The 14,414-nt window shown below is 35.1% G+C and overlaps 1 protein-coding gene across 1 annotated transcript in view; it reads right to left on the bottom strand.

The window, feature by feature from the left end:
* Positions 1–1,045: 1,045 nt before the first annotated feature.
* The window catches only part of LOC113077348 (heparan sulfate glucosamine 3-O-sulfotransferase 2-like), a 19,908-nt gene continuing 6,539 nt past the window's right edge, over positions 1,046–14,414 (bottom strand). The window contains exon 2 of the mRNA XM_026249757.1: positions 1,046–1,920. Within this exon, the coding sequence (XP_026105542.1) occupies positions 1,302–1,920 (619 nt within the window). The 3' untranslated portion in view covers positions 1,046–1,301. The remainder of the gene's footprint in view (positions 1,921–14,414) is intronic.

Raw genomic sequence — 14,414 nt, 5'->3', positions numbered from 1 at the left:
TATGCATTTAATCAGTTTCATTAGAGGATCAAACCTGTCACCTTGCTGTTGCTAGCAGCATGATCTACAGGAACACAGTAAACATGAACAGCCCTGTTTAAACATTTTCATGGCTCTGGCATCAGTGCTGTGATGATTTCTGAATGACTGGGGAGAGAGCTGAGTGTTCAATATTTGCTTATGGTTACACACTGTAGTGCATCAAAAAAGCAAGAAAATCCTATTTTCACCTTTTTTTTTTTTTAACCATAGAGAGTTATGCATTTAATTAACTTTTCCTACTGCAAATTTTGTGCATCAAATGAGAAAGATATTAAACAAGTTTCTCCACTGGCCTTGAGAGGTATCCAAAAAATAAATAAAAAATAAACTAAAATTGTAGTTTGTAGTTTTCACTGTATGAACAGAATCTGAATTAACTTCCCGTACTGCAGCACTGAGAATGAAAGTGATTAAAAAATAAATACAAATGATGATTCATTTAATTTGTTTTCCTCTGTTACATTTTGTGAGATAAACTTAATGACACACCTCATCAGTCACTGTATGCTTTACGGGTTTCTATTTCATATCAAGATTAACTTGGTTGAGTGTTTTAAACAGTAACGGGAGGGCAATGAACAAAACAAATGCTGTGCTAAAAGCTGTGACACTGAACGAGAGCTTCTCACTTATTCTGTTTAATGACCTTGCAAGGGGTTCTAAATGTATTCAAGCATTTCATGTCAAAAGCAATGAGCTACAGTACATACAACTTTGTATTTTACCCATATTTTCTATTTTTTTTTAATATATTAAGAGCTCTAGGTCTTAATTAGTTTGAGGTGTTCTGTTCTGTCCTTTTGTCCTGCAAACTGGTTCAAAAGGATAGTTACCCCAAAAATGAAAATTATGTCATCATTTACTCACCCTCCAAACATATATGAAATGTTCACAAGTTTGAGATTGTTAAGATTTTCAATGCATTTAAAGTAAGTCTCTTATGCTCGCCAATAGTTAAAACTTTGCAAAAAATTAATTATTTCAATTTAAAAGAGCTGTTTTCATATTTTAATATATATTAAAATGTAATTTATTCCTTTGATGGCAAAGCTGACAGTACAGTCCATGGGAATTTCTGGAAGAAAAGCTATCTGCATGTTCTTCTGAATTTATGTTCCACAGAAGAAAAACGGGCGTACATTTTTGGAACAATATCAGAGTGAGGAAATGATGACAGAATTTAAATTCCTAAGTGAAATATCCCTTGGAGATGTGTTCATTCGTCAGAAGATAGAGGCCGGTTTCACTAAGGTCCTCTCTCAGTCCCATCTGAAGTCATGACCCACCATTTCATAAAATTTCACATTGAATGGCCTATAAAATTCTCTAAGCTGCTCAATGACTTCCTGGTCAATCTGAACGTGAGTTCTGCCCTTGGACTTGCCCAGACAGCGGGGCTGGCTGCTGCTTTCCGGCTTTTTCAGGCACGGGAAGCCTTTCGTTCGGTTGAAGTAGAAGTGCTTGTCCGTGATGATGCGTTTGAGCCCTAGGAAATCCTGCACCCGTCCCAGCTCTCCGGCCGGATCCGTGATGAGCTGCTCTCCGCTGACAAAATGGATCTGCGATAGACGGAAGTATTGCAGCCAGTTCTCCAAGTGGAGGATGTACATGCCTATGCGGATAGCATTCCAGGAGGTGTCCACGATGCCTTGACTCCTGTTCTTGAAAACTAGTTCCTCAAAAGAAGGGATGTCGGGCTTCTTTGATAGGGTCTGTGTGTAGTCGGAGATCACCCTCGTGACAGGGTTCCGCACTACTACAATCAGCTTTGTTTCGCGAGACATGTTTGAGATGCGCCGTGGTGCCTCGCGTGTCACAAAGTAACTTGGTGTTTTCTCCATGGTGATCTGGCTGTCCAGAGTACGTGGCATAAGGCCTCTGTGAAAAGACAAACAGAAATATTCATCAAAATGAATGTACTATATAAAGTAGATAAGGTTTACAACATTAGTTTTCCATTTAAGCCACCTACATTGACATTGGCACTCTTGCTTAATATGTGTAAGACAATTTATGAAAATATAGCATGTATAAATAAAATACAAATACGAATACAATTATTATCTTTTAATTTTTATACTTTTATTGAAACAATAATAAATACATAAAAATATATATTCTTATGATGAAAAAAAAATATTTCCATACAGGCATTTGGCAGATGCATTTATTGAAGGCAACTTGCAGTTATCATCTTTTTATGCATTTTCTGGTAAGTGATCTCATGACTTTCCCATTCTTAGTGCAATTTATTTTTTACATTATTGTTTTTTCTTTTTATTTAATTAGCTTTAATTAAAACAATAATTAAATATTTCAAAATATTAATTTTAGCATTTGGCAGGTCCTTTTGTCCACAGCTTCTTGCATTGCATTCAAGCTATAAAATTAGTGCATTAAAATGCATTAATCTTTTGTCTTACACTGAGTTAGAGAAAGGTAATAATTTGCATTCAACAGATGGAATAACAGAAACTCTTTTAAATGTCAAACATAACAGCAAACACTAACAGGTCTTTCCCTTTACTGATAATAATCATAACTTAAATCTCCTTTCTCCTTTCAATATTCTCCCAAAGTTCTTCATATCCAGTCCTATAAAAACCATGCTAGGAAGTAGAAATCCTCTTCCCAATTTTTGAAGTTACTTAATAATAATAATAATAATAATAATAATAATAATAATAATAATAATAATAATAATAATAATAAAATCAATAAACAAATAAATCTGTTTAATTTGCAATTTTAAGTTGATGTAATGATCAACATTATGTCAATAGAACTCATCAAAATAATATTGTCATATAATGCAACTTAAAAAAATGTAAATTGAATCAACAAATGTAGAATTTTTTTGTTGCATTCATCTAAGTTTTGGTAAATAATGCTATTATTATTGCCCATACTTAGCAAAAGTACTAACCACAAACCCAAGTATTCAAGTTCAGCACGCAACTCCCTATTCATGCCCCTGAAGTCATGAAAGATGCATTAAATTGTTGGGGTGTGCTATTGCTCTTCAAAGCAGTATAACATTTGGCGAATAAAATCAGGACAGAATTCTATATGAAGTAGGAACCACACTTTTTACTTGCGTAAGTGACCATCTTGCAATAACCTAACAATCACTTATTAACATGCTAAAAACCACTCACCTATAATACCTTATAGATATGAGCAGCCTTGGCAGCAAACCAGGAAAAAAGGAAAACACCACTCGCATTTCCTCAGAGAGTGGAATTTGTTTTTTTAATCACATTTATTTGAGGAAACTATATAAGCAACCCTGACATTTTCTTTTCACAGCCTTGAGAGGAAAAAGCGAGATAGCTTGTGGAACGTGGTCACCCCTCACATTAGTGTAGACTCCAGCATGACAAATAGGAATTCAGTTACAGAAAGTGACAAAATAATCAGAGCACACACATGAGGTTTTAATACTTGCCGGCAATATTTCTAGTCTCTTATCTCCTGGGTGAGTGTGATGCTGAAGGGTATGGGGGAATTATCAAATCTCAGGCACATCCTTTACTCCTGCTCATAAATCACCATCACCTGCATTACCGATGCACAATAGAGAGAAAGGCTTTGGCAAATCTGGGACATCCAAAATAGGTCATTATTTTCACAAGTTTCTTCCCGAAACCATTGAGTCCAGCTTTAAATTGGTTCTGACTTAAACCGATGAACTACGTAAAGTGATATCCACTCGGTCACAGTTCTGTTGTTGTAGCAGAGATCTGCTGCCCCGTCAACCTCTTTGAAGGAGTTGAGTGTATTAACGGTGAAGTACTATTTTTATGGATCGCCATGCAGAAAATTCCCTCTTACCTGACAGATATCACTAAAAGAGGTGTCTTGAGATATCATGTCCGTTTCTGCGACAGTCCTAGGCATTGCTATCTGAATGCAGGATGTTACCGTTTAGCTAGTCAGAAGACTCTCACATGTTAAGCTAGTTTGAGTGTTCGGCTTCACTGACATTTGGAATTACAGACCATAATGCACTTTTTTCTAGATGCATGCTATTGTTATACATGCATAATCTCATTTTTAAACTTTTTTTTTTTTTTTTAGATATAAGCTCAAACCTTTTTTTTCCTAAATGTATTCTTTCCCTTCTCTGCAACATTCCCTGTGCTGTCTCCATCACTGAATCAGTAAAATTGGCATGAAGGCAAAATAAAATAATAATAATAATAATAATATTCACACAAACATATAAATGAGTCTTGTTAAATATTTTGTACAAATATTCCCTGCTAATGTACTTTTGTTTATGATTGATCAAGTAAACTTATAAGGTATCAACATTAACTAATTAATGAGAAATTTGCTACATTTCTTCCGAGGCAGTATTAAACCAGAGCTATAAAGGAACTTTTAATGTGATTACATCAGCATTCATCCATTAAATTGAGAATTACAGCTATAAGACAGGATTAGTGAGGGTTTAAGAATTTCAATCTTAGCGAAAGACTCTAATAAAGATGGAAGTTATATTGACCGTCTTACTGTATGGAACACAGGGGTCAGAGAATAACCTCAGGTTTCCACAAGTTGTGACTCATCCCCCATTCATAATGGGCTTTCCTAAAGCAGGAGTTGCTATACTTTACCTCCATAGTCCTGAAAATATTGATCCATTTAGCTTGATTTATAAATGGTGCGGTGCTGGCCAGGGTGTCTCTGTTAGCCTTAGTGGTTCAGGGCCAAAGGCAACCATTAATCTTGCAATGGAGCTTCACCCACTAAACAACTTTACTGTGTGTTTGAATGCATAGCAGCAATTACAGACTAATACTGATGCAATGCATACTTCAGTTACATAGTCAAACTTGTATTTCTTTCCAGAAATCCATCCATCAAAAATGCACTCAGAAAAAAAAATCTTTTTCTGACTCTCTTATTTTTTGTAACACCAGACTTCATTTTACCTGAAAACTCTATCACTTTTTCATGCATTGCTAAGGGAGAGTTTATGCTTTATTAAACTCAAACGAAGTGCACTATAATTTTCCTCAGTGAATAATGATTTTTATTATGTGAATTTTTGGTGTGCAATTATTATTAAATTACACAGAAAATACATTTCTTTAGAACTGAGTGTCCTCTTTCAATATTTATTAAAAGAAACTCTTTGGCCCAAACCCTAATTTATTTAGTGTTTATGCCATTGCCTACCTCTGTATTTATGGTTCTTTGATTAATTGCATTTTCAAAAATCAAAAGATGGCACGAATTTGCCATGCTGCATGTTATCACATCACTGATGTGCCTCTCATCTGCTGTCTTGAGATGGGGGCAAGAAGGTGCTCTGTTGCTTACATAAGAGTCAGGTCTTTTAGAAGAAAACTCATTTAACAAGAAGAGTGAAGGTTAAGTTAGCTGAAAGCTGGAATAGAGAAGTGCTAATTGCAAAGTGGTGCACAGAAGTGTACTGTTGGGTCCACAGTGAAGACTAGCCAGAGAAGTAGCCATAAAGTTCCTGGCACTTTGTAAAACATTTTTTGAAAGATCTGTTTTCTGGCGTCTAATGCAGACAAGAAGCTGGATGGTAACGAGAAAAGATTGTGAAAAGCAGCAGAAGTCGAGGTTTGTTAGAGCTTCACTTAATTTTCACTTTAAATAAAAAAATAAATCATAATTAATTTAAGGAGCTCTAAATAATGCCTGAGGAAAACTAGCTGTAAGTATTATCATTCATCTCAATTGTAGTTAGTCAGCTGGCCAAGGACTAGCCAGAAGTACACAATTTAAAATGTTCGGTAACACTTTAAACCAGGTAACATTTGTTAACTATTAACTACGACATTTCTCTCAATAAATTCTTAATTTGCTGCTTATTAATAGTTAGTAATATAGTTGTTAGGTTTAGGTATTGGGTAAGATTAGGGATGTAGAATAAGGTCAAGTTGAATAAGGCATTAATATGTTCTTAATTAGCACTAATACATGGCTAATATTCTAGTAATATGCATGCCAATAAGCAACTTATAGGTGTTACCTATTTTATTTTTATTTTTTGAGGCAATCACCTGAGCCACAAAGCTATATGACTAATCATTCACTGAAAAATTTATGCTAAGTTGAAGTAAAATGGCACTTTTAAGAGTTCTCTAAAAAATGCTGTATTGTTTCAACCCAAATATGGACTAACCCAACCACTGGATGAAATTTTGAAATTTAACTCAATATTTGACCAAAAAATTGGGTTGAAACAACACAGCATTTTCATAAAAACAAAAATGAAATTTTATGCCTTTTAGTTTGTCAAGCGAATATTAGCACTATTTTTGAAGAATTTGCATGTGAGTATAGCTCATGGCTCAGAATATGAGCAGTCCTGTGATGCCATGTTCATTACGTACAGGAATTTGTTCTTGAACTAATTCATTTTTGATTTGATTCTAAACTAATGAATTAACACAGTTAACACCAGTGTGACATCTTTAACAACAGTTTTATATTGTTGAACCAACACGGTTTGAATGAGGATTTATATGCTTTCAGAAAACAGCCCATTTTTTTTTTTTTTTTTTTTTTGCATTGAATAAAAAGACAATGTAAAAGTAAAATGTGTGTGATTTCACCAAGTACATTACATGTTCCTGGATCAACATCCTTGTTGATCCTGGAACAACATTCTAATCAACCAATCAGAATTGAGATATAACTTTTCAGGAAATATCTTTTCTAGGCTTACAATCAGGGTTGATGCTTCTACACTTTTGTTAATCAGTTATCATTTCACACTGAATTTAGAAGTTAATTATTGATAGGGTTAGGTTTAGGGATATTAAGTTATTTAATTTTTTTGGACATTAATGTTGATCCAGGATCATCAAAAGATGTTAAACTAGGAACGAATGTGTACATGAAGTCCAAAAAGTGCCCTGTAATAGGAATGATCCTAATAGCAACAGCAAGAGTGCCAAAAAAATCAAAAAAACATTTTAATCACTGGCATAATTCCTCTGCAATTACATAATTAATGCACTTATCATGGTGCAGCAAAGGAAACATTTTTATCTTTTCCTATTGAATTAACTTTGAAGTCAGTCTCTTGCAGAATTAAAGAAAATTAATTCCTAATTGAATTTCTATCATATACAAATAAGACATAAAACAATTACTGCCAGTTTGAAACCGAACATTCCCAGTTCCATTGAAATATTAACTTCAGCCTTGTATTTTTCCAAATCCTTCGTTTATTAGATCACTGTGTCTGTAGACACATGTCTACATAATGGAGCATATCCTGATGTCTGGTAACACTGGCTTTCACTTTTAATGCAAACTGACATTCTAATTCATCAAGGGGCTTAGGCACTACTTAATGCCAACAGATCCACCACCTCAGAGAAATGAGCAATGACATCAGACAAAGGTCTGATATTACATCTGAAAGTAACGCTGCTGTTAATTGTCTGCCAGAGCACAATTTACTCCTGTTGTCTTTTCTGCTGAAGAGAAGTTCTCAGAGAGCCAGACAGCTCTTATGATATGTCTGGGATCTGCTGACAAGGTCGTGAGAGCTCTGGAGAACAAGCTCTGTAAATTGCATCAGCCAGAGTCATATTAATACCACCAACCTAAAGATATCCTCTCAAATTAAAAGTCTCCTGCAGGCCTTTTGTCTACTTTTGTCTGTTCTAGGGCCACACTGTGACCTGGACAATAAAACGCAAAAAACTAAACAAAAGTGCTAAGCTCAAACCAATATGCCCCTTCCTACCGAGGGCATAGATTCTGATTAAGAAAATGCTTCAGTCTAACCTGCATGCTGAGATGACTTTTTTCTTTCTTGTATAAAGTGCCACATTTGTGTTCTACACATTGCAGTTTGTTTGTCATAGATGACAGTGCACATTTGAGGTAAAGGGACACAGGATGTCGAGGAAACATCTAATCTCATTCTAGTCATGGATGGTTTGAGGATTTCAGCCTATTTAGACTGTAAGATGATGTGGTTTTGGAAACTTTTGTAAATAAATTAATATTGTGTCTGATTTCACACTGGCACAATATTCAGAAAGCATTCGGGTGAGTGATACTGTACAAATGAGGCGCATCTGTGACAGTGAGGTGCCAATGTGATCTTATTTGTATTCATACTGTACGTAAAGTGTGGATTTAGTGTTGGATTTACAAATAACCTGCACAGACCCTCTTTTGCCATTTAAAAACAAAAACAAAAAAACTACTGTCTGGATTTACTAAAGACACACATTTAAAAAAAAATGCATTTGTTGGAGTTTCCCTTTCAGATGCAAAATTTTGAATTTATATTTTTAATACTGCAGAGTATTTAAATTAATCATGTAAGGAGATTTACTAAGGTTTGCACCTCAGATAAATAAGAGGCTTCACAGAATAACCAACTGGACATAAACATTAATTTGACACTGTGAATAATCAAATTCTTCAAACCACTCTCTCATCACTGGACATCACAGGAACTCTGTGCATTTCTCTGGTTTGAATCTTATCTCACAGGTTGGTCTTTGATGGATTCCTGGGGAGGGAAGATATTCAAAGCACATCATCTGGTCACAGGGATTCCTCAGGGATCTATTCTTGGACCCCTCCTCTTCTTCATGTACAGTACATCACTGGGACTCATCATACAATCAGATGCTTATGCTACGTTACATCGTGTTCAATAGATGAATCGCATTCGATTATGAATGCAATATTGCGTAACTTTTAAGTGTTAGTGTTTTTATTAATGCCATTTATGTTTTTTGTTAATACAACACACAGCACTAGTCAACTAACTGAATGTAACATGGCAAAGATGAATGCACTTTTGGAATATGAGTAAAAAGGAAATTTAATTTTGGAATGTGATGTTGTTCATATTCTTGTTCATGATGAAATTTTAATAGCTGTAATTAATTTATAGCATTAACAAGATGACCCGTTTAATTCATTTTGGAAGCGATGTTTGATGAATGTTTTTTAGTCCAGTGCCTTTATATAAGATGAGTATTGACCAAGTTCAGAGGCTATCATATGTGGATCAACTTACTATGTTGTGTATTTTCATCAGTTTTCATCAGTGGATTAATTGCATTTTGAAAAGAAAAAAAGTATAATTTTGTGGGGAAAAAATATTAAGAATATATATATATATATATATACACACACACATCATTATACACGGTTCTGATGCAACCTCATGAGGACTTTTCTAAAAGTTCAGACTGACTGGGGAAACCAGCGCAGCTAGAGTATAGTCAACTTTGTGCATGTGGAGTCAATATGATATACTAAACGCTGATGCTGTGTTAGTAGGACTGGGAATAAAGTATTTTTTCTTTTACACTTGTGTTTCATGCTTTCATGCACGTTTGGCTATTTGTACTTCCCTCTTTTGCATTTTAGTCCATTTATGTGTGACGGTGTACAGAAAATTGTTTTCAGCATGCTGTCCACTTCCTCTACAGAACCTGCTATAGAAATCGAATAACTCAGTCCGAAGGCATTACATTTAAACTGGGCATGTTTATATAATATATGCATGCTCAGAATATCTGCAGTATTGTATCAGCTTAAGCTGTGCATAAACCTACATATGCAATTATTAACTGGGCAGTTATGCTTCCATTTCTGTTTAATTAATCTAAACCTCATTGTGTTAATTAAAGTGCTTTATGGCGGGATTGAGGATTGCACAACCATTTTGGTGCAAGTGCTGATCTGATTGGTATTTCAAATGAATAGCATCAATCATTATGACAAAGCTGCAGGGCCATATGCTCACAGCAATTTAGACAGTAAGCCTCATTTCCTGTCCGAGTTCAAATGCTTGTCATCGCTGACACTCTTAATGAGTCCATCCCAGTTAACAATATCCTGTTCCTAGGTCTTTTCAGGGAGGAGGCTAACATCAATGGCTTCATTTGCTTTAGGGTTTAGTCGGGAGCTGTTTTCTGTTATATGAATCTTTTGGCATTAAGGCGTAAATGGTCTTATGTTTATTATTATTTTGTTTATTTATTTATTTTTATTTACTGTCTATTTTTGTCTTTTTATAGTTTTTCAGCACTTGGTAATATTATACTTAATTCCTTTAATACTTTTCCTGCTTCATTTTGCTATTATGTTTAATCAAGTTAATCTAAACTAGTGATTATATTAGAGTAACAGTAATCAGAGTCATATTGTTTGTACAGAGTATCATAGTTCACTTTGAAGGGATTTTGATCAGAGTTTTTTGGTCATATCAGTTTCTCTCTAATGGCACATTTTTTTTATTATTATTACACAAACCTTGTCAACAAAGCATTTGCATGATTTCCAACATGTTAAGAACAAACATTGCTGAAAAGTGTTGCTGGAAACATTTAGAAGTGGGTAGTTCATTAGTCTTGCATAGCCTGACTTGTTCAAATGGCATGAACTGAGTTTGCAGCTTTTTCTGGCCAAGTTTTGCCCACTAAGACAGGAAGACAGCAGTCAGTAGGATTTGTTTTGTGTGTTTTATGTTTAGATGAAGGTTTTCACTGAAATATTATAAATGACAAACCAAAAATATGAGCATAAATGTGTGCATACTTTGAATGCATTGATTATCAGTGGATTACAAATAAACTTAATTATAATTTAAAAAATACCGGAGATGGCTTGAAAAACACAGGCAAACCATATATTATTGCAGCTTAGTGGTTATTGTCTTCATGTTACATCATTCATAGCATTTATATCTTCATAGTGATAGCTGGAATCCTTTGTCCATATTAGGGATTTCCTGGAACCTCATAAGTTCTATTACTTCTATGTTGCATATGTGGAGTTTCTGCATGAGGGCGCCCTCTGGCTTCCAGTATGAATGAAACAGACATTACATTTATTTATAGTGCTCAATAATGGCCAATCCATCCTATTTTAGGTAAAAATAGGAAAAAAATGACATGTTTCAAAACTCGAGCATTTGCATCAAAACTCAAAAAGGTTTTGTTGAGGCTGAGACTAGAAATGCATGTGCCTCCTGATGTATACTGCATGGCTCATTGGGACGCAAGGTAACGTATCTATTATTGATTTCATTATAGCTATTTAATTCATGCAAAATTGAAATGAAACAATTTTAATATTGAACAAAACACACAAGTACCTGAAATAAACCATTGAGCCGTCAGTCATGACGTTGCAGAAAAAGAAACCATTCAAAATAAAATATAATCCCATCACTGGTGGAGTATTCATTATGGCTGGTTAGGACAAAAAAAAAAAAAAAAAAAAAAAAAAACTCTTATTGACATGAATATACCTTTTTTTTTTTTTTTTTTTTTTTTTTTTTTACATGCGTCACATCTGGTTAGGACACGTCATACTCTGTGACACTGCCAGGGGGAAGTTAAGTGTTTATGTAGTTTACCATAATTGTCTGTATTTTACCATAAAATACTGTACCTCTGAACAATGATCAGATATATTTCAAATTTCAGTACATTTCCTGGCCTGGCCTGGCAAGAGCTAATGGCTTAATTCTGCCATCACTGTAATACAGATCATGAATATTTCAGCTGCTCAGATTATCTTTTGGGAGGATGTCAGACCATTAATGACCAGTCAGCAACAGGAACTTGCTTCAGAGAAAGTCTATTAAGAGTTAACCATGAACCATCCACACATACATCATACCGTGGGTGGAGGTGAACAGTGCTGGCAGTAGTAATGCGACTAAAACCAGCACTTGAATGAATAATATCTCCTTCAATATGACACCTTAAAAATGTGTTATCATTTCAGCCACACATTCATATTAGCCCTTAGTTTTTTATTAATGATTTATACATGTTAAAGCTCTGCTAGACATTTGTCAACACAACGTGTTCAGTGTGCATTTACAAATGACTCCCTTGCTGTCACAAATTGATCAGGCTATGTCAATCTGTAATTGCAACATATGAAATTAAACAATAAAGATCTGTTGGTATTATTGATCTGGACAGAAAGAACGTGAACAATTAGTCAATCGACTGCCCTGAAATAGACTGCAAGGCTGCTGCACGATGATAAATTAACTTTACCGTACACCTCGCCGGGAAACAGTGTATTTTGATTCAGAGCGGTGCGTCTGCAGACATGTGTAGTTGCTCAAAGAACTCCTCAACAGAGACTATAAAAAGATGAAAGGTTCCAGACTTGTCAATCTCTAAACTCATTTTTGTTGGAACTGAAACAACTTTTTGCTCCTTAGCAGTGCCACAGTATTTTTGGTCTCATTTACACCAGACACATCCCTGGGAGGAGGAGGAGAGCTCAAAGAGGCGAAGTCCCCTGGATTCTGGCTTCAGTTCAGAGCATGGTGGTCCAACGCTCATATTTCAAGGCGCGATGCACAACATCACATATATATGAAGTCAAACACAACCATCATATCTATAGATGCGTCCCAATTTGCAAATAAACTGAGCAGTATTCATACTTACTGAAAAAAATAAATAAATAAAATGGAGGATTCACTTACTAAACAAAAAAATAAATAAATAAATAAATAAAATGTATCTGCTTAAATGTTGGAGTTGTCTTTATCATGTAGTGGAGGGTGGGGCTATCAGACTCTGGTGCTTGATAACTAAATAAAGTATATTAGTGCCCACCCACTTTTTTTTTCCAGAGGTGCTAATTACAGAATTACATATTTTGGTTGTATCTGTAGAAACATTATTTTTGACCCACTCGATAACATAATTTGTGGTGCTTCATGGAACTGGGTGTAGCTTAAAGATTTATTTTGCCATGCTTAGCTCCCTACAATTATCTGATTTTTGGAAATTTCTGTATCATGGGTAATGATAGTTTTTCACCAGGAATTCTGCTGTTAAATATGATTATTGAACGAATGTTGTTTAACAAAAGCACATACAATTTACTAACAACCTCTGAGCTCACACAAGAGGTCTGTCTTGAAAGATTTATGCATTATTGTAAAAATGTATTTTCCTATATATATATACACACAGTACAGACCAAAAGTTTGGATACACTTTCTAATTCAAAGAGTTTTCTTTATTTTCATGACTATGAAAATTGTAGAGTCACACTGAAGGCATCAAGGGCTATTTGTCCAAGAAGGAGAGTGATGGGGTGATGGGATGACCTGGCCTCCACAGTCACCGGACCTGAACCCAATCGAGATGGTTTAGGGGTGAGCTGGACCGCAGACAGAAGGCAAAAGGGCCAACAAGTGCTAAGCATCTCTTGGGGAACTCAAGACTGTTGGAAGACCATTTCAGGTGACTACCTCTTGAGGCTCATCAAGAGAATGACAAGAGTGTGCAAAGCAGTAATCAAAGCAAAAGGTGACTACTTTGAAGAACTTAGAATATGACATATTCAGTTGTTTCACACTTTTTTGTTATTTATATAATTCCACGTGTTAATTCATAGTTTAGATGCCTTTAGTGTGACTCTACAATTTTCATAGTCATGAAAATAAAGAAAACTCTTTGAATTAGAAGGTGTGTCCAAACTTTTGGTCTGTACTGTATATATATATATATATATATATATATATATATACACTGTATATATTATTGTTGTAGCCTGTAGTGGAATTTTCAAAACAAAATATGCTGTTGTTCATTTCAAAGCCACAAACAGAGTACTGCTCAGTTCAGAAGGTTGTGGAAGTAAAAAGCAATTGTCTGATATGGAATGGGTCTGATCCACCAACAAAAAAGAGAAAAAAAAAAGAGAGAAAAAAAGATGGCCTCCCAAATCTGAGGCCAACTAAATGCACCTTTTTTAGTTAATTGTGTCAGTGTTTCAAATCAGATCCAGACTGTTTGGTATTCAAATAGACATCCAGCTATGTATGCTTGTGTCATGGCATTCCAGTCTGGTGTAAGTTTGTATTCGGGTTACTTGCCTCCTCAGAGCTATTTTTCTCTCCTGGTTTAAAGGGTTCATTGGAAAAGCTGCAGGATATAATGGGAACATTACCATGGAATAATGAGAAGCAGGCTTACGCAGTATGTGGCAGAAATGCAAATTTCTGGAAGGACACCTTAACACAATGCTGAATACCTGCTTTTCATCACATACATGATCCATTAAGGTGTGATCTAAACAGAATTTCATTGCAAATTGTCACATTAATGACTTTATACAACGAGATGTTTATGGTCCAATAGCATGACAATAGAGGCCTTAAATAACATACTTTGTGTACACATTGTGTTAATTTTTTATTTTCTTGGTGCAAGTACTGAAGGGTAATGGTCATAGATGATGTGTACAATGGCAGACACTGGAACCATTCCCAAAGAAGTCATGACTAAAATGGCATTCAGAAGCGACAAATAACTTCACTGCACACCATCTCCCACTGCCATCTTCTCCCATAAGGTGCG

The sequence above is a fragment of the Carassius auratus genome, unplaced genomic scaffold (genome assembly GCF_003368295.1).
Source record: "Carassius auratus strain Wakin unplaced genomic scaffold, ASM336829v1 scaf_tig00022328, whole genome shotgun sequence".
Classification (NCBI taxonomy): domain Eukaryota; kingdom Metazoa; phylum Chordata; class Actinopteri; order Cypriniformes; family Cyprinidae; genus Carassius; species Carassius auratus.
The sequence above is the reverse complement of the archived record's forward strand: the minus strand, read 5'-3'. Positions and strand labels throughout refer to the sequence as shown.